Source organism: Capricornis sumatraensis, chromosome 10 (assembly GCF_032405125.1).
Source record: "Capricornis sumatraensis isolate serow.1 chromosome 10, serow.2, whole genome shotgun sequence".
Classification (NCBI taxonomy): domain Eukaryota; kingdom Metazoa; phylum Chordata; class Mammalia; order Artiodactyla; family Bovidae; genus Capricornis; species Capricornis sumatraensis.
In genome coordinates, this window is record NC_091078.1 from 3,449,196 (window position 1) to 3,472,963 (window position 23,768).

The 23,768-nt window shown below is 51.9% G+C and overlaps 1 protein-coding gene across 1 annotated transcript; it reads left to right on the forward strand.

Annotated features, from left to right (window-relative positions):
• Window positions 1-2,793: 2,793 nt before the first annotated feature.
• On the forward strand, window positions 2,794-14,795 carry GDF10 (growth differentiation factor 10). Its single transcript, XM_068983175.1, has 3 exons — window positions 2,794-3,112; window positions 11,483-12,408; window positions 14,417-14,795. Exons 1-3 carry the CDS (start codon window positions 2,794-2,796, stop codon window positions 14,606-14,608), a joined length of 1,437 nt encoding a protein of 478 aa, XP_068839276.1. The 3' UTR covers window positions 14,609-14,795.
• Window positions 14,796-23,768: the final 8,973 nt, after the last annotated feature.

The window sequence follows — 23,768 nt, forward strand, 5'->3', positions numbered from 1 at the left end:
TCTCGGCTACATGAAAGGGGGCCATAGTGCTCCAGTGTTCAAGACTTTACAGTCCCGCTGTTCGGCAATAAAATGAGGCAAGAAATATTAGCCGTCCCCGGCTGATGCCTTGATTCTTTCCCAACAATGTCAGAGAATCTGTACCCTACAGGTTTTAGTGCCATCTAAAGCCTGACCCTCAGGCTGTCTTGAATGGAGCGGGAATGAGTTAAGGAGAGCAAGGAGGCTTTAATGGACACAGACCCCGAATAGCCCAGCTTGTCCCGGCCTCCTGCGGACTCACCCTCCTTTTCACAGGCCTCGATTGTGTATGGCCCCAGCAGAGACAAAACTACCCATGAGCAGAGGTTACCCCCAGCCGGTACAGGTCAGAGGCATTCTGGGGGAGAAGAGGAGAGGGGGGCGGAGGGGAAGTAAGGGGCACAGGAAGAAAGAGGGAAGTGAGGATGGGGGTGGGAGAATGGAGTAGTGAAAGTTGGTGGGGATCATTTATGAGGAGAGATTCTTCAAGTCCAAGCCTGTGACTGGTCACCTCGCCTTCAAGCAAATCGCTTTCAAAAACTGTTTCACTGGACGAATGGGAGCTATACTAATGGGAAGTTGAACATGAAGTGTGTGAATTATCAAAAAAAATAAAATGCTTCTCTATCATTCTTCCAAAATCTATAGGCCTAAGGTTCCGAGGCTTTCAATGGGATGGCCTCTAATTTGACACTACAAGATTTTGAAAAATTACAAATGGGTTGTGCTTTAGGCACCAAATGGAAGCTTTCTCCAGCAATTTTTCACTTATTGAATTGTGAGCCCTCCAAGAAAAGTAACTATTTTGGCTCACGCAACCCAGAGTTACCAAGGAATGGGAACAGCATGTTTGCAGTGTAATATGGTTAGCATCCTGGACCTTGCTGGAAGAATATGAGTTTGAAGAGGTCCTTTCCTTCCCTCAGAAGTGTTCCTAAACCTTCTGTGACTCCTAGCTCAGTCCAAAGAAGCCCATAGAGCCTTTCTCAAAAGACTCTTCTTACTATGCAGGGTTACATAGGAAGGCAATCACATTCAAACAGAGCTCTCAAAATGGTTTTTAAAACAACTTTGCAACATAGTATACATGTCTTTTAATGAATTCATTAAGTAAGTAGCATTAATTTCAGAATAGTGATGAGCAAGAGTGATCATTTTGAGAACTCTGAAAACATGATAAGAAAATATGATATGGAAATATCTGTGGTTGGTGGCCATTGGTGACAAAGTCACAGGCAGGGTTAATACCTTTGTGGTTGTGTTTGCCTGGGTTTTTTATATTACAGAATGTAAGTTTCAAGCTTCTCTGGTGGCTCAGTTGGTGATGAATCTGCCTGAAACGCAGGAGACCCAGGTTTGATCCCTGGGTCGGGAAGGTCCCATGGAGAAGGGAATGGCAACCCACTCCAGTATTCCTGCCTGGAGAATCCCACCAACAGAGGAGCCTGGTCGCTACTGTCCACGGGGTTGCAGAGTCAGACATGACTGAGGGGCTAACCCACACATTCAAGTTTCAGGTATAGGTTAGTGAAAATACAGATGTAAGCTTTTTCCATCCAAGTTCACAGATGCCCCAACATTTTATCTATGGACAAGAAATCCAGCTAAAGGCAAGATGAAGTTCAGGACCTACTGGCCTAGGGCTAAACTGAGAGGTATGGGCCAGGATTCACTTACCCTCACTGTGAAACTTTCTTGGGAAAGTCAAGTTTTTTATTCTCCTGTCCTGAAGCTCCGGAAAGGTTTTGTAAAACAATTTAAAACCATGTCCTTTTTTCAGGACAAGCCTGATGTCCAAAGATTAATAAGCACCTTTGATGTGTTTCTTCAACAGGAATTATTGTTGCAAAAAAAAAAGGGTCAGTTAATGGACTAATTATGAATTTTAATCAGGATCTCGTTTCAGTTACCTTAGGTTGGCTGAGCTTTAGTGTCAAGGCTTTTCTTTTCAAAGGATGCCCGGGGAGGGTTTGTGTTCCCCTCACTTTTGCATTTTGGACGCACACTGGCTCAGAGACAGCTGGGCTGGGCGCACACACATCCCCCTTCCCCCTCCCCAAGCCCGCCTCGGTTCCTCACGGGGGAGCTGTCATCTTGCAACCCAATCATCACATGCCATTGCAGGGGCAACCCGGCAGGAGGGCCCCCCTCTAAAAGCCTCCCAGCCCTCGCGCGGTCCGGGCCAGGCCAAGGCGCCGACACACAGGAGCCGGGCTGGGTCCCCGGGTCTCCGGCTCTCCGCAGGGGAGCGACGAGCGCGCCTGCCGACGCCCACGCCCCCTACATTCTGGGCGCACACTCGGGCGCACACCCCTGCGCGCGCGCGCCGCCACACTCGGGCGTACGCACGCCGCTGTCGGGCCAGGGATTGCCGTGTCGGCGGCGGCCCGGAGTGGTCCGGGGCGCTCAGCCGGGTCTCCCTCCAGGGCTCCGCCGGCCGCCCCGCCCCGCCCCGCCCCTCGAACCCGCCGAGCCGAGCGCGCCTGGGGCTGCAAAGTTTTGCCTTCAGTCCGCCCAGGCAGCGCGCAGGCTTGGGCTCGGCTCGGCTGTGCGTGGCTCCGGATTGCCGTGACCGCTGGCCTTACCGTGCGCCCGGCTGTGCGCCCCGCTCTGCCCCGCGCCCCGCGCGGATCTCGGCATCCCGAGCCCCCGCCTGCGTGCGCAGTCAGCGTGCCCTCCTGCTGCAGGGTCTGTTCTCAGCCTCCTGTGCGTCCTCGATCTCCTTTCTCCTCCTCCCCGGCGGCTCTGGCCCCTTCGCCTCCGCCACCCATCATGGCTCGTGGCCCCGCTCGGACCAGCCTGGGACCCGGGTCCCAACAGCTGCCGCTGCTGTCGCTACTGCTGCTGCTGCTGCTCCGGGACGCGGACGGCAGCCACACGGCCGCCGCTCGGCCTGCCCCGCCCGCGGCCGCCGACGGCCTTGCAGGGGACAAGAACCCCCAGCGGTCTCCAGGAGACGTGGCCGCTGCACAGAGCCCAGGTGCCCAGGACATGGTTGCTGTCCACATGCTCCGGCTTTATGAGAAATACAGCCGAAGGGGCGCTAGGCCGGGAGGGGGCAACACGGTCCGCAGTTTCCGTGCCCGGCTGGGTAAGTAGAGGGGGCCCCCCACTCCCCTTCTCCTTGGCCTCCGGCCCTCCTCACTGGTCCATCCTCTCACATCCCCGCACCTTTGCTTTTCCTCTTCCATTCACTGACGAGTTCATTCATTCTTTCACTAACTATTCCACCTTCCCCCTCCTCACCCCTCCGCCCCTCAGCACTCTATGCCAGGCCCTGAGCCTCCAGTGGGAATGCCAGAGTGACACAGAGTGACAGATTTCCTGCCCCTGGGGTGCCACTAAGCCTGCAAAGGTGGAAAACTTGCTGGACACAGACCACCCCACCCACAAGGCTGTAAGCACAGGATGAAGGTGGCACTGGGCTGGCAGAGCTCAGGGTCTGTGTGCGTGGGTAGAGGGTGAGGGTGGGGGTTGGGGGGATCCATGTAGCAGGGTTTAGTTATGCGGACTCTTGACAGATGAGGCAGGTGCTGGGGAGAGCCCGCCAGGTGGGTATAATGCAGCCCTGAAGGAAGTGCTGGCACTGGGCCCAGGCACGTATAGTTGGGGCATTTAGTGGGTATGGGGCTGGGAAGCAGGGTGGACAGAGAATGGGGTTGAGTGCCCAGCCTTGGGTACATGGGACTGAAGTCTGCTGAGCACTAGCATGAAGTGTTCAACCATGGTGGTTTGAGGAAAGGTCTAGAAGCTTGGGCAGTGGGGGTTCCCCTTTTCTCTCCTGCCCTTGCCCCTCCTGGGTAGACCCTTTCCCCTCTCCCCACACCCTGCATGAAACTGGACAGAGATCGTTTGCAGACCCCTACCCTCCTTGCTTCCGAGAGCCCTTCAGAATCCAGCTTCCACTGACTGCCCGCTCAGCCTGGGCTACCTCTGCAGGCCCAGAGTGAGCAGAGGGGAGAGGTGCGGCCTGGTGGCAGGAGCTGAGGGAAGACCCTCATTGTCATGGAGATTACTCATGGTCTCAGAATGCCATTGCAGAAAACGTGGGTAGGGGTTCCCTGCAGCCCTTGTGAAGGAGGAGGCCATCCATCAGGGGAAAGATCATTGATCTGTAAGGCCCCTTTTGAGGTGGAGGGGAACAAGCCCAGCACTGGGCAGCCAGACAGCTTGGGGTCAGATCTGCCATCTCCCTGTTGATCACTGGGTGTGTGACTTGGGGTAACACAGCCACAACATAGAGCCAAATCCCAGAAGTTGGTCTCCCAGAAATGTATACTGGGAACTCCTGCCACAGAGGCCCCTCCCCGACCCCACTCCCATACTCTACTGGACAGACTCATTAGGTCAGTGTTCCTGGGTTCCAAGCCAACCAGCTCTAACTCTACCCTCCCTGGTGCCTTTAGTTACATCTTGGGGCACACTTCTGGAGTATTATTATTAAGCCACTCAAGATGCATTTAGCATGACTGTGACCTTGGGCAAACGGCTGAAATGAAGCTCTGTGGACTTGTGTGTACTCATCTACAGAATTGGCTGGTCGTGGCAGTATCTTCCCTGTGGAGTTGCAGGAAAGATGACATGAAATGATATGTGTAAGCCCGGAGCCCAGCACTGTCTGGGTTAGGTGTTGGTACATTGTATTTCCCCATATACAAAACATTTGTGTTCACAGAGGTGTAGACTTGACCTTGCATCCATTAATTCAGTCCCCAAAGCCTTGCAGCTGGGGAAAGCAAGGCTGGCAAGGTTACTGCTGCAATAAGGGGCGAATATGACCGCTGAGCCCACCTGGCTCCTACAGGCCCAGGCATGACGGTGCACAATGTGTTTCCCTGTTTTCACAGACTGGGGGTACGAGGAACAGTGAAGAACAGTTAGCCCTGAGAAGAACGTGGTGGCAGTACTTCAGATCCAGCCCTCTGATTTTACAGATAAAGAGACTCAGGCCAGGGCAGGCAGAACTGTTCGCAGTGGCAGTGGTCGGCACTGTCTGTTTGTCAGGATCAGGCTGTTTCACCGCTAGTCCATCTGCAAACTCCCATCAAAACTGAGCCTAGGATTTAGGAGACAGAGGGTGGAACAGACAATTACTCTGTTAGGCAGATCAGAATTATTCTGGACCAGTCTTGGATTTTCTGGTGAATCCAGCACTCTTGTTTGGAACCATCTGGCAGCCATGGGTAGAAGTCCCAGCTCCGCCAGCTACTGGCCGTGTGCTGCAGCACGCATGACGATGCCTCTCTGAGCACTGATTTCTTTGCACATAGAGGCAAGGTGACGATTCAGTGGGTTGAACTAAATTTTGTGTCTGACTCAGGAAGCTTGGTTTCTCATCCCCTCCCTTGATTTCCTTAAGTTGGTTTGTACCCAGCTCCTGGGCAGCCCTCAGAGGTGCCTGCTTCATGGCCCGTGACCCTGCTGTGAGGAGGTGTGAGCCTGGGCAGGACTCCTTATTTTATGAATGAGGCACAGATGTAAGGGTTTCTGCTCTGGATCATGGCAGCGCCAGCCTGCTCCAGGACGGTGGCCTCTGCTGTCTCAATGGGGTGGTCCCTGCAGCCCGTGTTGCGGTGGAATCACGTCCTCTGCCTGCCAACAGGCAGCACAGCTCAGATTCCAAGTGCAGGCTGGGAGCTGGACCAAATCCTGAATCTGTGACCTGGGCCAGGGACTGAGCTTGTCCATGACTCAGTTTTGTCAGTTCTAAAATGAAGCTAATCATGCTGTCTTCCTCATAGGGCTTTTCAAATGGATTGCAGTAAGTCCAGTGCTTAACACCGCCTGGCACGTGTCAGTTCAGTAATGTATTAGCCCTACTATTATTGCTCCAGCCGCCTCGCTCCTTCCCTCCCTTCCACTGCTCCCTGAAGCATGTCTTGTTCCCCACAAGTCCACGTCAACGGAGAGAGCTTCTGAACTTGACCGTAAAGGTTAAAAGTTAGACACCTCCAGCCCCAAACAATCTGCACTTAAGTCTAGGCCTTTCCACCTACCCATAGGATATTGGGCAAGTTACTTTACGTCTCTGAGGTTGGTGTCATCTCCAAAATGCGAGTAATGATACATACCCATCTATCAATAATGTGAAAAGTCACATTCAGTTGCCGAAGTCCTTCCTGAGCACCTCATTCAGTGGCAGATGCTGTAAGCCCAAAGGACACAACGAAGCAAAGACTATTGGTCCTTTCCAGAAAAGCTCAGAGAAGGCAATGGCACCCCACTCCAGTACTCTTGCCTGGAAAATCCCATGGACGGAGGAGCCTGGTGGGCTGCAGTCCATGGGGTCGCTGAGAGTTGGACACGACTGAGTGGCTTCCCTTTCACTTGTCACTTTCATACATTGGAGAAGGAAATGGCACCCCACTCCAGTGCTCTTGCCTGGAGAATCCCAGGGACGGGGGAGCCTGGTGGGCTGCAGTCCATGGGGTCGCACAGAGTCGGACACGACTGAAGCGACTTAGCAGCAGCGGCAGCAGCAGAAAAGCTCACAGCTGGTTGAGAAGGAAGAAGTGAGCAGAAGAATGTGAGCATCGGGGCAAGGAGAACAACGGAGTAATAACGGGCTGGGGCTGGGCTTCCGGAGTCCCGAGGGACAGCACTCACCCAGCAGGGGAAGGGCTGATGGGGAGGGGCTGGAGAGGCCTTCACAGAGCAGGGGGAGCACCAGACAGATTCTGAGGAGCAGAGGGTGTCAGCCAGGTATGGGAGTGAAGCATGCCCCCGCGCACCAGGACCCCTGAGGAGTTTGGTTTCCATGAGGAAATAACAGGAGGAGAGAGTTGGGAAATGGAAGTGGTCCATCAAGGCCATCAAGAGCTTTGAGAGTGATGAATTTGCCTATAGGCAGTAGGGCAGTGTAGAGTGTGTGTGTGGGGGGGGTCGAGGGTGGAGAAGAGAAGAGGAGAGAGGAGAGATTATGGGAGTAGTGCACACTGTGCAAAAATCATGGAACATCACAGTAAGGAAAAGAAGTTATCCCCAATCACAACCCAGATATGACCAGAGTTAATATTTTGTGGAATATTACATATAGTTTTTATCCTAATGGGATTATATTTTCAACATGCATGGTAAACTTGCCATATTTTCACTCTTATTTGAAGTTCCTGGGGTGCTTTTTCATTACTGGTCATCCCGAATTGTTTTTTTATGCTTTTCTGGCCATTTGCAAATTTTCCTGTGGGAACCACTTCATCCACTTGGGGTTCTTGTCTTTTTCTTAGTGATGTGTAAAAGCTTGTGAAGGATGTTGCCTCTTCATCCGTGACAGATGATTTCCTTGTGAAAGGTGAGGGTCGGTGTGAGGGTGACTGGGTGCTGGGGTCACGCAGGCAGCCGTCAGGTTGAAGGCAAAGACAGTGGTGGAAAGATGCAGCGTTCAGGGTGGTTGTGGAGAAACAAGGTGCAGCCACTGGGATTGGTTGGGTGCAGAAGGAAAAGAGGCTGTGAAAATTCTCAGGCTCCATGTGGAGAGCGTGGATAGGTGGCAATGCCTCCTGTTGGGCAGAAGGACAGTGGTCAGGGGTGTGGCGTCCTAAGTGTAGCCGAAGCTTGTGAAACCAAATGACCCTGTGTTCCAAGCACGTGCTGTGTGCCAGCCAGCTTGTTGAGAGTGTACAGGAAGCGTGCACACATTCTGCCTAGTTGACTGAGGCACAGAGAAGCTGTGTGACTCGCCTAAGGCCCCGCAGCTAGTCAGTGATGAGGCAGGGTTTACACCCTGACTCTGGAGCCTGCCTAAAAATAGCTGCTCAGTACACATTCCTCTTTGCTTCTCTGCACGCCCACTGACTGGCCCACCGCTACCCGCTTCCAGCTTATTATGTTGGTGCTTGCATCTTCAGTCTGGCGTTCTCATGCTGGTCTCCCTGATGGCTGTTTCAGGGGCAATAGGTGAAGGGGCAGATCTCCAGATGGATTCTGTTTCTATTGAGCAGAGCAGTCTGAGGGTCCCCTTGGCCAGCAGGGAGCCTGGAGCGCCCACTGGGCTAGAGCCCTTTCCCTACCTCTTTCCCCTCCAATCCCATCCCTAGCAAGTCTGGAGGAGGTTGAGTGCCCAGTAGAGTGGACCTGATTAAGGTTCTAAGACTTCCAAAGATCCACAGAGAGATCGACTTGTCTAAATCAGGTCCTTTCCTTCCTGGAGAGTCAGAATGCAAAATCATCCAAGTAATGACTTGTGTTTGCAAAATATTTTAAGATTTCACAGCACATCACCTTTGTTAATTAGCTGTTAGGCAGATCCAGATTCTATCCAAGGTACCTGGTTGGGGAGGATGGAGAGTGCGTGGGCTTGGGGTCACACAGGCCTGGAAGCGTACTCTGATCCTGCCCCTTACCAACTGGGGGACTTTAGGCAAGTTATGTAGTCATGTACCCTCTCTGAAGCTCCATGTTTTTGCCCATTTGCCATCTCTGCTGCCCTGATTATGAACATAAGGAATCAAACCTGCTTATATGCTTGGAACTTTCAGTTTCCTGAATGGTAAACAATATTATTCCCATTTTAAAGATGAGACAACTAAGGCTCAAAGGGAAGTAACTGGACAAAAGTCCTCCCGTGCAGTGCCTCCAGCTGAATTTGCATAATTGGCTGTGTTTTTCTGAAGAAAGAGACTTTCTGGACTTCTTTCAGGATGTTTGCTGAGCCCCAGGGCAGCAGGCCAGGAACCCTCTTTGTTCAGTGAAGCAGATTGATCTAGCAAAGACCCCTTCCTACCCTACCATTCAGCATGCATTTCTGAGCAGTGACAATCACTTAGGCATTGCACTAGGGTCTAGAGATACAGCAGTGTACTCAGCTGCAAAGCCCTGGCCTCTTGAACGTTGTGTTCTAGGGGGAAACAGAAAAAGTTACAATGAAATATATATTAGCTTGTCCCAAAGTGATGTGAAGACAAATGAAGCCCAGGACAGACAGTGATGGGGCTGCTCCTCCAGCCAGGGAGACCAGTGGGGATGCTGCTTGGCGGAGCCCTGCAGGATAGAAGCACTGTGCTTCCGTGGGAGAAGTGATGATGGCAGAAGGAACAACTGGGACAAAGCCCTGAGATGGGAGTTTCATATGTGGAAGGAGAGGAGGCCAGGGTGACTGGGGCAGAGATGGGGTTGCGGAGGGCAGATGCAACTGGGGAGGTAGGCAGGCCAGGTCATAGGGCCTTGGTAAGAGGTTGAGTTTTTTTGAGGGGGCGCTATGGAGGGCTCTGAGCAGGATGGTGACCTGAGGCTGAGAACACCCAGCCCACGGTGGGGGGCCTCATGTGGACAGTGTCCTGTGAAGCTGTGACAGGCACTGCAGCCGCTCCCAACCATTGCCATCTGTCTCATCCCTGGAATGAACTCCTCTGAGGACCTCTGACTACCTTTGCCAGGACCCTGATTGGCCCAGCACTTAGCCCAAAGTAGAAGTATCCCAAATATTTATCTGGAAAAGAGAGAGAGGCGGGGGAGGGTGCAGGAATGGAGACAGGAATCACAGGAAGGAGGAAGGAAGGCTCTTTTCTAGCTACCATGAGACGGGAGCCACAGGCACCAGCATGGTTCGCAGGAAATAGGGACTTCTTTGTGGGGATTCTCCTTTCTAGCCGGGGCTAATCCAAGCTAGGAGACTTCAGGGGGGTGGCCTTTCTCTCAGTCTGGAGTTCCCTGCAATGTAGGGATACAGGCACAGTCAGAGCTGGGCCAGTCTGTGGCCCTTCAGGCCACTGAAGGCTTGGGGGTTACCCACCCATACAGTTCCAAGCAGGGAGAGTCTTCGTATAGCGGGCCGCCTAGTGAAGGCCAAGCTGCCTATGGCCAAAGGCATTCAAGCCAAATGGAGGAAAGACTCCTGCCTGCCCTGAGTGTAACTGATCAGGCTGCCTGACTGCTAAGATTCCTCCCTCTCTGAGTTCCTGAGGGCGCTCTCCCTGGCTCTCCATCCTAAGGGAGGGGCAGCATGCACCATTCCCCTCCTGTACCCCATGCAGAAATAACCTCCAGGGCAGGCCGTGCTCTCCTCCTCTACATCACGTCTCGCCACCCAGGGGACAGTCCTCCAAGCACCTTCGTCTGGTCATACACACCTCAAGTCAAGGTTGCTGTCCTGACCTTGGTGGTCCCAGTTATACTTCCTTAGTCCCTCTCTTGCCCTCTATTTTGTCACTGGAAGGGGAGCCAAGGTGCTTTTCTCCAGAAAGTCCCATCTTGGTTCCCCCCAGTCGGCTGTTTTCCTTCTCATCACACACTGCAGATGTCTAGGCCAGAGATGCTTGCATCCTGCTGTGAAGAGCCAGCTCTTTGCAAAGAGTCCAAAATGTCTACCCTCAAGCTTCCTAAGTGTTCTCCAGCAAAGAACCTGTTAGCAGAAGGACGGAGTTGACTTGAATTGGGTAAAAGAAAAGTTCTTCCTCAGCTGTGTGAGCTGGACCACTGACTGAGCGGGGCCTGCACTGGTGTAGGAGGCTCTTGCCAGCCTGGGTCATCTGGGTAAAAGTGGTGAGGAAGCACATTTAGGGGATTCCTCCTCTGTGCCTGGCACCTTGTAGATGTTATTTATTTAATCCTCCAAGCATTCAGGCGAGACAGAGATTCTGGGTCCCTCTGAGGCAGATGAGCAGGGTGTTGTCCCATTAGGGCCTGGAAGCCTGGTTCCTAGGGTCTTTCCCAGTTGGAAGGGTGGGGCTGCCTTGTTGGTGAACTTGTGCGGGTCAAGCCCAGATGTGTTTGAGGGATCCTGGTCCTCATCATGGGTCTGGCCTCTGGAGAGCAACCTGGTGTTGGAGGTTCTACGGAGTGACCTGCTGCAACCCTGATAGTGTTCTTTCTTTGTAAAACAAGTTCAAAAGGCCTTGGACAGAGTGAATAGCAGACACTCGAATAGCTGTGTTCTTAAGCTCAGTTTTTCTCAGAAGCCACTCAGAATGCAGGTACAGCGTGAGGGACGCTATTTAATTTACCTCATTTGGACAAAGGACTGCATTTAATGTCTATAAAATAGAGGGCTGTGCAAATACAAGAGGCAGCGGAGGCGGGGTCGGGGGGCAGTACTGTCAGCAGGGCTTGGATCCAACCCAAGCTATCCCAGATACCTCATTCCAGCTTGTCTCATGAATGAAGGTGGTGGGAACGCTTGTTCAGTGAGGGGCATCAGAGCGCAGGGGTGGGAATGGGAGCTTCAGCATGCAGCAACCCGGACCCTGTCTGCCGGCTTTTTTTCTTCCTTTCTTTGTAATGGGATGTGGACAATCCCTAACCTCTCTAACCTTAATCCCTCGTACTCATCTGGTCACTGAAAATAGCAAAGGGTGCCCTCATTCGTTCAATGTGAGAATTACAGGGGATGCGGAAAGCCTGGCTGGCCTGGAAGTGCCCCCATTGATAGGCGTTCCTCCTCCGTAACTTGAGGAGGGAGGCCTTGTGAACACCAGGCTTATCCAGGAGACAACCTAACAGGCTGTGGTCTGTCCTTCCCTTACAGAAGTGGTCAACCAGAAGGCCGTGTATTTCTTCAACCTGACTTCCATGCAAGATTCAGAAATGATCCTGATGGCCACATTCCACTTCTACGCAGAGCCACAGTGGCCCCCTGCGCGTGAAGTGCCCTGCAAACAGCGGGCCAAGAATGCATCCTGCCGCCTGCTGCCCCCTGGCCCCCCCGCACGCCAGCACTTGCTCTTCCGCAGCCTTTCGCAGAACACGGCCACTCAGGGGCTGCTCCGTGGGGCCATGGCCCTGCCACCCCCGCCGCGAGGTCTATGGCAGGCCAAGGACATCTCCCTCATTGTCAAGGCGGCCCGCCGCGACGGCGAGCTGCTCCTGTCTGCTCAGCTGGATTCTGGGGAGAAGGACACAAGAGTGCCCAGGCTCGGCCCTCACGCACCCTACATTCTCATCTATGCCAATGACCTGGCCATCTCAGAGCCCAACAGCGTGTCAGTGACACTGCAAAGATACGACCCCTTCCAGGCTGGGGACCCAGAGCCTGGTGCAGCCCCCAACAGCTCAGCAGACCCCCGAGTGCGCCGGGCCACGCAGGCCCCCGGGCCCCTCCAGAACAATGAGCTGCCTGGGCTGGATGAGAGGCCAGCACATACCCCCCATGGCCAGCACTACCACAAGCACGAGCTGTGGCCCAGCCCCTTCCGTGCACTGAAGCCGCGGCCAGGCCGCAAGGACCGCAGGAAGAAGGGCCAGGATGTGTTCATGGCCTCCTCGCAGGTGCTGGACTTCGATGAGAAGACGATGCAGAAAGCCCGGAAGAAGCAATGGGATGAGCCACGTGTCTGTTCCCGGAGGTATCTGAAGGTGGACTTCGCGGACATAGGGTGGAATGAATGGATCATCTCACCCAAGTCCTTCGACGCCTACTACTGCTCGGGAGCCTGCGAGTTCCCGATGCCCAAGGTAGGGTCACCCTGCTGTGCTCCGCTCACTGTCATCTCAGCTCTGCCCTCGCAGGCAAGTCCTTCTGCCTCCTCACTCTGTTCCCTGTCTGTAAGCAGGGATAATAACACCTCCCATCCATCTGAGCCAGAGAATAGCTAAACAGGCATGCCCAAATGGCAGCCTGTTGGCTGGATACAACCCACAGATGGATGCTGTCTGGCTGCCATTTTGAAAGTGTTGCCTTCATAGCATTGGAATTTTAAATCAGAACCTGTCTTCTTTTGCAGAGCAGGAGATCCATCCTTTCAGGTGTGTGTTTCCACACAGCAAATCACAGAGGTTGAGTGGACACTGGCCATTCCCCCATGCCCCACCCCACCCCCGCACACAGGTCTGGTCTCTTAAACCCCTTCGTTGCCAAGGCTCTTCTAGAAATCTGGTTTGGATTTCAGGGCATGGTGTCTGTAACCAGCGGAGCTGGCCTCGGTGACTTTGCAGTGTGACTCTCCTTGTCCCCACCTCCCCTCCTCTACTCAGGGCAGAGGCTCACGTGGCAACTAGCTCTCATTGTTCACAAGTCTGCAGGACACACGTGGGACTGTTTGCTCCATTGCACTGACCTGGGTTTTCAGATGCTCACCTCCCCTCTGGGCTGGGCCATGGGTCTGTCCATCCATCTCCCCACAGCCTGAACTGCTGTGGGATGGCTGCCAGAGGATGTCATCCTCAGCACAGAGCTCACGCTTTCCTCCTACTTAGCTCTTCCGCTGAGTTCCAGGTCATGCCTTCCCCTCCAAGAGAGGAAGTCAGTGTGTAAATTCACTGTGAACGTAAATAAATCAGTCAGCTGGGGAAATCCCAGACCCAGACGTAGGGCCCTATTAACCTGTTTGGGAATTAAGAGGCTTTTCCTCAAAGCTGTGCATGTGCAGGAGAGAGGAAGGGAGGTGCCTGACGGAGAGACAGGCGTCTGCTGGAAGGATGCAGCCCCAGCAAGCGCAGGGGGAGTGTGCGGCAGCCCCCGCCCCGGCCCCTCCCTGGCCCGCTGGCTGACCCAGCACTTACCTTAGCAGTCTGTCTCCCTGTCTTCCCACCTTCCCTGACATCAGTCTGAACTCCCCAAACGCCGGTGTCCCGCCCCGCTTCCCACCTCCCACCTCCCCACCAGAGGCACAGGACATATAAAACTCTGGCCGACAATGAGCTGAAGCACCTGCAACGTGGTGCTGTTCCTCTTCGGGGAGGTGCTTGAAAAATGGCATTCTCTGTGTTTGCAGCTGGAACCCGGACACTCCTGGATATGAGAGGCTGCCTGGAGAGGGAGGGGGAAAGAGCTGGAGTGGGCCCAGCGAGTGTGGTTTCCAAGCCAAACTACTTTCTAACTGAGGACTCCGGGTCAAGTTATTTAGTCATTTTAAGCCTCAGTTTCACCAATAAAATTAGAATCACGCCCACCGCATAAGATGGATCCGAGGACAAGATGGGGCGATGCCAGTGAAGCAGCACCTGCCACCTCACAGGCAGAGCCACCCGGGAACTGGGTTTTCAGCCCCATCACAGTGGCGCACGTGTGCCTGCTGGCCTTCCCCTGCTGCGTGGAGAGCGCATTAGTGCTCACTGGACTCTGCAGCTGGGCGGCTGTGGCCCGAGGCGCATTCTCCAACCTTTTCCCTGGCCTTCCCTCTGGCGCGCCTGGCCAGTTCCAGGTGCTCCCTGGGGATGTGTGACGTGCAGCTGTCCTCAAGTGGCCAGTGCCTTCTCCAATGCACCTTCCCTCCAAGAGCCCAAGATTTGGGGGGAAGGGCGTGGGAGGACGCCTTTTGCAAAGGTCTCTAGGACTCAGCCTGTAAGTGACTTCAGAGGAAATACACGCCCAGCCCTGGGATCTCATCTTGTTTTCTTTCTCACTCTTTCTTCTTCACCTTTTCTATGTCCTCAGTCAAGGGCATGAGGCAGCATGGCGGGAGGGTGAGGACTGCGGGGTGGGCAAAGCTCGGAGGTGACCATGCTCCCTTCCCCCTTGTAGATGGTCCGCCCATCCAACCACGCCACCATCCAGAGCATCGTCAGGGCCGTGGGCATTGTTCCGGGCGTCCCAGAGCCATGCTGCGTTCCCGACAAGATGAGCTCTCTTGGGGTCCTTTTCCTGGATGAGAACCGGAATGTGGTTCTGAAGGTGTACCCCAACATGTCCGTGGAGACCTGTGCCTGCCGGTAAGACCAGCTGCTCTGGAGTGGAGGGAGCCTGCCCTGCCCACACACAGCAGGGTAGTATTCTGGGAACCTTCTGGAGTGAGCACTTGATTCAGGGTGCAGCTGCAAAAATAGGGCAGAGCCCGCAGACAGCCATCTGTCACCCCAGGGCATCGCTCTGGGGTCTTTCATTGCTGGTGATTCAGCCTCCTCAATGCCAGTTCGAATCCTTTAAAGGGATCTGGGAATTAAGCCTGACCTGATGGCTGCTCACAGCCCATCCCCTCTGCTCTGAAGGCCTGAAAACCAGTCATATCCATATGTTGGGTTTTGTGACCATCATCTCATAACCTGGAAAGAAGACTACAACCTTGAAGGTGCTCACGCCCTTCATATGGAAAGAACCTCTGCTTAAATAATCAGTTTTAAAACACTTTGGGCCACAGAGTGATGCTGGAAAATGGATATGGAATATGATATAAATGGACGTTTCCTCTCAAAATCCACTGCAGATGCTTTTATACATACAGCATGCACATATAACCAATTTTGGTTTCTTTTTCTTAATATCTATTTTATTTTAAAACAGAAAGGAGGGAGTTGACACCATTCCCCCACAGAGGGCGTCATGCTGGTTGCGTGCGCATTCTTTAAACCTGCTTATTGAGATAACCCACACAGCAATATGTTGGAATACTAAAACATAACCAAGATTTTATATTTTTGTAAATTATACTTTCTGTACTGTAGATTGTGTATGGTATGTGTTTTTATGGAAAGCTAATAAATTAAAGGGACAATGGTATCTTGAAAAACCGAATGTCACCCGTTCCAAAATATGGATGGATCCCCGTGTGCAAGTATGACATTCGGGGTCACCGCCTGCTTTAGGAGCTGAGGCCCCTGTAAGTCGTCTTCACACTCTCTCATCTTTAGCCTGAGCTCCAGACACTGGCCACTCCTATGCCTTCCAGGGTCCTGCTCACTTATACTGCACCTCAGGTCCCCACCCCGGGCTTGTCCAGGTAAACACAACCCAGGCACGTTTAGGGGTCTCGCATCCTTAGCTTCAGTGGGGATATCGTTGATGGGGGGTGCTTGAGATATTTAAGGAACATCTACGGTAGCCTGCTCACAGGTCTTCTTGGAGTAGTTCAAGCAAGAGACTCAGCAGGAGTCGGGGGTCTTTCTGGAGATGCCGGGACTGCTCCTAAGGGACTGAAATGTCTGCTCCTGCCTGCCCCCTTGTCAGCATCTCTGTCCCAAACAGCCTCCCCCAAGTGACTCCCTTGTCCCCGAGTTGACATTGCCTTACGGTTGTAGTGCCTGAAGCTGACTGACTAGCATTTCTGAAGTGAAAGAAAAAGGGAAAGTGAAAGTCGCTCAGTCGTGTCCAACTGTTTGAGACCCCGCGGTCTGTAGTCCATGGAATGAAACTGGGGGCAGGTGTATAACAGTCCCTTGGTGGGAAACTAAAAGGATGGCATGGTCCCAGTCTTACTTGGAGAAGATTGAAAAACTATGAGCAGTTCTCCAAGAGGGAACTCAGAAGGAGAAAGGAGTCCAGGCTCCTGAGGTCAGGGTTCCTGGGCAAGGGATGTACTCCCACGGGCAACAGGTGAGGACTGGGTAGAGCGGGACAGGAGGGCAAGCAGCCAGGCACCTGGCCATTGCCTGGATCCTGTGGGGAGCTCTTGCATTTAAGCTATACCTCTGTGTCAGTCCAGCTTTGAGGCCAGAAGGCTGGACGTTCAGACCACCCCCCCCCCAGCCTACCGCCGGTGGAGAGGTGGAAAGTCCCAGTTCTCTGGCCCTCTGCAGAATCAGCCATGGTGGCTTAGGAAGCCTGGGAGCCTCTGAAGAAGGCTGCAACCACAGCCCCTGGAGACAAATCAACCTACGCCGAAGAGAACACAGAACAGGTAAGAGGGGCTGAGGGTACCTGGGTTGGGGTCCAAGTATTTTCCCCGTAAATATCTTTGCTGCAAGCAGTTTCTTCAAAAGCATTTTTGCCACACAACTAGTTGGCCATGAGACCATTTTGCCATTGAAGATAAAATAGCTGGTGGCAGTTCCATTACAGTAAATAATAGATCAGTTTGTACAGAGTCTTCTGGGAGCCGTCATACCTCTCACCCATCAAAACCAAAAGTTTACTATGTGGAATCTAGGGAAATGGTACAGATGAACTTATCTGCAAAACAGAAATAGAGTCATAGATATATAGCTCAAACCTATGGTTACAAGGGGGGAAGGGGGGTGGGCTGAATTAGCAGATTAGTATTGACTAAATGTGTGGACACTGCTATGTATAAAATAGATAACTAATGAGAACTTATTGCATAGCACAGAGAACTCTATTCAATGCTGTGTCCACCTAAATGGAGGGAAATCTTAAAAAGAGTGGACATAGGTATACGTGCAGCTGATTCAGTTTGCTGTACAGCAACAACATTTAAAGCAACTATACTCCAATAAAATCAAGTTTAAAAAACCTGCAAAAAATAAAACACCAAAAACAAAAGTTTGCCAAGCTTTCAAAAATATAGAGGAGGCAGCTACTAATTCACAACAGTCTTCGAGAACATTAATGATGGATTCTGAAGCTAATCTAGATATGACAGCTTGTTCTCTCAGGCCATCTTTACCAAATTTATCATGCAGTGTTAGAAGTTGGAGGCAAAAGAAGAATCAAGCTCCTCCTATCCCTCTCCACAAAAGAGACTTTTATGTGATTCCTGATGAGTAGAAGTTTTTGGAAAATGGTGAAAATCTTTAATGAAATCTGGCTTAGATTAATTCAACCAAGAGTTTGCAAAAACCGATGTGTTATCATTTTCTAGTGTAATATAACTGTCAAGCATTTTTTTTTTTTTAAAGGCAAAATGGCCTTACGGCCAATTAGTTGTGTTGCAAAGCTGCTTGCGGCAAAGATGTTTACTAGTGAAAATACTGGACACACCTGGCTGGAGCCCAGCAGCATCTGCTGAGCATCCACTCTGAGGTGCTCCAAATGGCCGTGGGACATGTGTGTGAACAGCTGCCCTGGGCACATGGCCCTACCTCTTGGCAGAGATCAGGTGAGGCAAGGGGGGTGGTCCTTAAGGCACACACTGCCTTATTCCTGCAGGACTTGTGCTGGGACTAAATGATTCATTCACTGGATGGCTGGGATGTCTCAAACTGGCCTGCAAATTGGTTATGGCTTGGTTTGCCATGTCTAATCCTTTTTGAAATATGACAGGATATAAATTACTAGCAAAATAAGTAAAAACATTAGGGCTTGATAAAGTTCCAAATGCCTTTTTTTCCCTCAATATTAGAGTCTTCCTTTTCCTTTCTCCCCCTCATTTTTTTCCTCATCCAACTGCTTCCTTTCCATTTCTTAGGAAAGATGGGGTGTTCTATACCATTTCTTAGGAAATTTGGGGTGTCCTATAATACCACTCCAGTACACTTGCCTGGAAAATCCAATGAACAGAGGAGTCTGGTAGGCTGCAGTCCATGGGGTCGCTAAGAGTCGGACACGACTGAGTGACTTCACTTTGACTTTTCACTTTCATGCATTGGAGAAGGAAATGGCAACCCACTCCAATATTCTTGCCTAGAGAATCCCAGGGATGGGGGAGCCTGGTGGGCTGCCGTCTATGGGGTCGCACAGAGTTGGACACAACTGAAGCGACTTAGCAGCAGCAGCAGCAGCAGCATAATAGTTCCATATTACTCTTTCTGGCATTTGCTGTTTCTGGGAGATCTCTGAGGTCACTGTGAAAGCCTGCAACTTCCCTGTGCCCTCATTTCTGGATTACAGGGGTGGAGGGAGAAGGCTGGGAGGCTCAGCCCTGTGTCAGCCATGGACAGGGGCGTTGTGCTTGGCCGGGATGGATGGTACCCAGTGGTGATGATTTTGCTGTGGGATGAAAGGAACTAGGGTCAGCAGGGACCCCTCATGTTCACAAAGTGCCGTGCAGCTTGGATAGGGTATCTCCAGCCACATGGCAACCTTGCAACTGACTCCCCAGTTGGTGCTTTAGAAAAACTGGCTCAAAACAGGTAAGTAATATGGCTACCAATGTCTTAGCAAGATCACAGGTGATATAGGCTTTGATATGCAAGGCTGACCGGAAAAGGCAATGGCACCCAACTCCAATACTCTTGCCTGGAGAATCCCATGGACAGAGGAGCCTGGTGGGCTGCAGTCCATGAGGTCGCAAAGAGTCGGACACGACTCAGTGACTTCACTTTCACTTTTCCCTTTCGTGCACTGGAGAAGGAAATGGCAACCCACTCCTGTGTTCTTGCCTGGAGAATCCCAGGGACGGGGGAGCCTGGTGGGCTGCCGTCTATGGGGTTGCACAGAGTCGAACACGACTGAAGTGACTTAGCAGCAAGCAAGGCTGACAGGTTCAAGGCCAACGTGGTTGGTGCTGCTTCCCAGCTTCCCAGCCAGCGGTGCCCCTCCACCTCCCCCCACCTCCAGCCTACTAGGGTTGTCTCAATGGTACTGAGTGGCCTTACAATAAAGCAAGGTTTAAAAAGAAACGTAAATATGAAAACTTTTTTCCCCTCTCTCTCTATATATATCAACATCACAGGATCACAGGAGCAAGAGGTCCTAGCACACAGCCCAGATGTGCGTAGTCCTTGAATTCACTTAACTACACCTGGGTCTGTCTGGAGGGAGCAATGTGGTGGGCTGCCACTGAGCCCTAATCCTGAAGTTATACATCCTCTGAAAGAGTAGAGCCTTAGTTCCTGTGCAACTGAACGACAGTACAGCTGTGAGCTGAAAATAGTAACGCTGGAAGAAACCTTTGGAAAACTTCGGGTACAACCCTTTTATTCTGAAAGAGGGGAGAGTGAGTCTGGATGCTACCAGACGTCTTGCTGGGGCATCCCAATAGGTGCCTCTGCATGTCTCAATCACTCTTAAAATGTCAGCAGAGCTACAGCCTGTAACTCAGGCTCCTTCTGTGGCCAAGACAGAGACAGGACCATGATGAAGAGCCTGAAGAAGTCTGGGTGAGGGAGTGAGGAAGAGACTCCAGGGGCAGAGGAGTGGACAGGAGCAGCGGTGGCTCCACCGGGATGGGAGACTGGACTGAGCCAGCGGCATAAAGCCGCTGAAGCACCAGCTTGATGGCAGCATGTGCCAAGGAGGGCTGGAGTGGGTTTCTTCAGGAAAATGAGGAGGGCAGAACCACTTTGGCAGCTCTGACTCCAAGCTGTGCACCAAAATATTGAAATTAGAGCCAAAAGCTATTTCCTTTTACCAAAATCGGGAAACATAAAATCTCCTTCACTGATAAACCGGCGCTTCTGAGATTTCCAACTCTCCTCCTCTCTTCTAGTGTCTAAGATGATGGTGCTCTTTCAAGCTTTGGACCACTTTTCCTTCTTACTCAAGTCTAATCCAATCCTAGATTCCTGCAATCTCTCCTGGCAGTCTTGTTTGCGTATGTAGAGGGGGGGTGAGCAGAGGAATGAAGGAACTGTTTCTTCATTTGGTTATTTAGCATCCACTACATGCCAAATGCCAGGCAGTATACACATGTTGATCTCTTGGAAGGCTCATATGAATTTCCTCTTTTATCAAAGCCAATGTGCAAATTTGAATGATCAGAATCACCTGGAGAGCTTGACTAGCTTGCTGGGCTGAATCAGAGCTTTTGATTTGGGGAAAGACTTCACATTTTTAAACCAGTTCCCAGGTGCTGCTACTGCAATGGTCCAGGGACCACATTTTAAGAACCACTGTTCTAATGAATTTGCTGACCACTTGGGCAAAGAACCACTGTTCTAACAAATTTGCTGACCACTTGCGCACAGTTCAAAGTGCCAGGAGTAAGCAGGATCTCAAGAAGTTGAGGCGTGGAGCTGGGAAGTGACAGAGCTGCCACTCTGCCTGGTTCATGCTCTCTCCTTAGAACCTCAAAGTTGGGCTGCTTTCACTCCTCTGAGCAATAAGTGAGTGAGTGTGGAACTTGAGAGGTCAAGCCTCTTGTGACGGAAGGGGCTCCTGACCCCCTGGAGGCAGCTGTATCACAGTTAACCACCCCCAGCCCCTGGCAACCACCATTCTACTCTCTAATCTCTATACATTTCACTACTCTTAAGTACTTCGTATAAGCGGGATCATACAATATTTATCCTTTTGTGACTGGCTTATTGTATCTAGCAAATCTTCACGATTCCTCCATGTGGTGGCACGTGTCAGAATTCCCTTCCTTTTTAAGGCTGAATAATATCCCACTGGGTGGATGTACTACATTTTGTTTACCCACTCATGGATCAGTAGACACTAGGGTTGTTTCTACCCTTTGGCTATTGTGAGTAATACTGCTATGAACATGTGTTTGCAAAGATCTTTTTGAGACCCTACTTTCCATTCTTTTGGCTATATATACAGAAATAGAATTGCTAGATCACAGAGTAAACTGCTTGAGGGAGGAGAAAAAGGAGAGAGGAGCAGAAATAAGATCCTTGTGGTGCAGTTAAGGCAGCCCTTCCCTGAGGCAAGCAGGCGGCAGGGAAGAGAGGGGGTCCTTTTGACACGGGAAGAGAGGATCTGATTTACAATCCTAGGTTGTCATCTGGGAAAGACAAAACAAGACCCAAACCTTGTTCCCTAAGACCCAGAGTCAAGGGAATCTGTCCAGAGGAACCAAGGCCCGTTCATTCAGAGAGGTAGTAAGGGCTCTAACTCACCTTGAGCGAAATGGGAGTCCAGCCTGGTAACTGAAACTCCCCATAAGAACCTAGAAATCTGTGGGAGAGGGTAGGATGGGATCAGAGTGTGAGCACAGCTGGTTTCTTCTCTCCACCCAGCCACCTGCCCCACCCCACCGCCCCAAGTGCCTTCTGGAGAAAGGGTAAGCCTGGGAGGATGTTTAAGAAAACTGTCACCTTAGTGCCCAATCGGAGACATCGTGGGGACCTGAGCAGAAACGAGGATCTGCCAGGCCATCCCAGCAGCTGTGCACCAGCAGCTATAAACTGTGTGGGACCCACCCCAACAGCAAAGCTGTGTGTCAGTGAGAAGCAACGGCGGGTGGGACCCTCCAGGACCTCTATCCCAGCCTTATTTCCCTTTCCAGCCTTAGAATTTGGACTGACACCATCCCCCCTCCATCTCTTTTGGACTAAATGAACCTATAGAGCTCCTGGGCAATTCAGAAAAGGGATGCTCTGAGAAAGAAAAGCAGAACTTCCAGTAATGTGGATCAGGAGGTCTCATACAATTACTTGAAAACAGCGAAGGAGATATGGACATACTGATACTCTGAGTTTGTGGGGCAGATCATTCCACACAGAGGCACAGGTCTGCGGGCGCCATCCTCATCACAGTCTATGTGACCGGGACCTCCAGACAGTGCAGCCTCCATGACCGGATGTGATGACCCCGTGTGTAAACAGGTCTGCAGTCCTATATCCGAGATCCCCAAATCCAAAACTATCAGAAAAGCTGAAGTTTATTTCAATCTTTCAAGACAAAACCTGACCTGGAAGGAGATTTGTGTTTTTATTTATTTCACTGCAGAAATACCAATATGTTGTCCCCACTGGGGATATAACAGTACACACTCCATATACTGTATTTACTTCCCCAAATCTGAAGCTTCTTGAACTTCAAAACCCTCCTGGCTACAAGAGTTTTAAATAGGGGATTGTGGAGCTGCATGTGTCTCAGAATGGTGAGACTGCAGGTTATTTTTACATTCTTTCTAATGCTTTGCATTTCCAAAATTATCTGCACTATATATAATACTCTTATCATCAGAATAGCAATCTGCCATGTTTTTAAGAAAACATCGAAGATCAGCTCCTCCGGCTTCAAAAGCACATTCAAGCCACCCCTGCCCCCTGAGTCCCCCGGCTCCGCTTCTTGAACATGACAGGCTTCCGGGCTGCCTCCAGGGACTGGAGCACCTTGGGTAGGGGGGGCGGTGTCTGCCTAGTTCCCCAGCTCCTCCCAGCCTGCTCCCTGCTGGGAAGTTGCAGCCCCCCTTCTGGGGGCCGTGCACCCATTCATCTTTCCCCTGCCTCGGAGTTCTTGAGCTGAGTTGGCTCAAAGCCCCGCATGCTTCCTATCCGCTCTGCAAGCAGGCCTTCTGAAACGGCACCCTTCCCATCCATCCTCCTTGGCAGTGTCCCCAAAGGACAGGGACAGCAAGTTCTGTCCAGGCCTGGCCACTGGGGATTCCTGGTTTTAGCCCACCCTCACTAGGGGTGGGGAAAATCTGGATGCACACCCGGGATCTCTGACCCTGCCTGCCCTGGCCCCTTGTTCATCTTTCTGAATCTGCTTAGCTCACTGCACCCCTCACCCCCAGAAGCCTCACCAGCTTGGAAAAACCTCACATTAAAATCCTCCTCACAGTAGACTCCCAGAATATTTTATGCTTATTCTTTGCTATGGTCAAACCCACATGCAATGGAAATGGACAGATCTAAGCGTGGGGCTGCCATTCGTAAAATAACACAGACCCTGAAGCCTAGCAGGGCTCACCTGGGCCACGGTTTCTCAGCTTCTTCAGGCAGGGGAAACGTCTCCTGGACATGCCCTGGACTCAGTGCTTCCCTGCTCCGTTGCCTCCCAGATCACATGGTTCTCCTGACAAGTGTGGCCCAGGCAACCACCCGGATGAATCAAGACCTCACCATCACCCCCAGACCACTGACAGAGCTGTACTTGGGTGCCAGGGCCAGGAGGCCTTGCTGTGTAAGTGCTGTTTCTAGAGAGCAGGCCAGGCAGGTGCAGGGCCTCTGGGGATTCCTCCCAAGCTCCCATTCAGTCAGACCCAGGGTAGAGAAGCCGTAGCCAGAATGCAACCACCCAGCCGACTGGGGCTTGCGGTGACTGCCATGATGGTCAGCACTTATTGCCTTAAGTCCTCACTGCCCTCTTCTGAAGTGGAGGCCCAGAAAGGTGAAACGGCTTGCTCCAGGTCATGCATGCAAGAACAGCTGAGCGAGCTGGGATTTGAACCCACATCCGGTCTGACTCCAAAGTCTCTACCACCTCACTAAATTATATGTGCCACCTTTACCCACGACCTGTAAGACTCAGGAATTCACTTGACAAATGGGAAATCGAGGCACCAAGTACTTGAGCCACAGGTGCACACTCCAGTACCACAGGAACCAGGCTTCTCACCAGCCCCCCATCCCCACCCCAGCGGCCA

Bases quoted from the DNA above. Each gene is read 5' to 3' on its own strand.
- GDF10 (XM_068983175.1), top strand. From the start codon at position 2,794: ATGGCTCGTGGCCCCGCTCGGACCAGCCTGGGACCCGGGTCCCAACAG. The intron at 3,113-11,482 runs GTAAGTAGAGGG...CTTCCCTTACAG, and splicing joins CAGTTTCCGTGCCCGGCTGG to AAGTGGTCAACCAGAAGGCC. The intron at 12,409-14,416 runs GTAGGGTCACCC...TCCCCCTTGTAG, and splicing joins GCGAGTTCCCGATGCCCAAG to ATGGTCCGCCCATCCAACCA.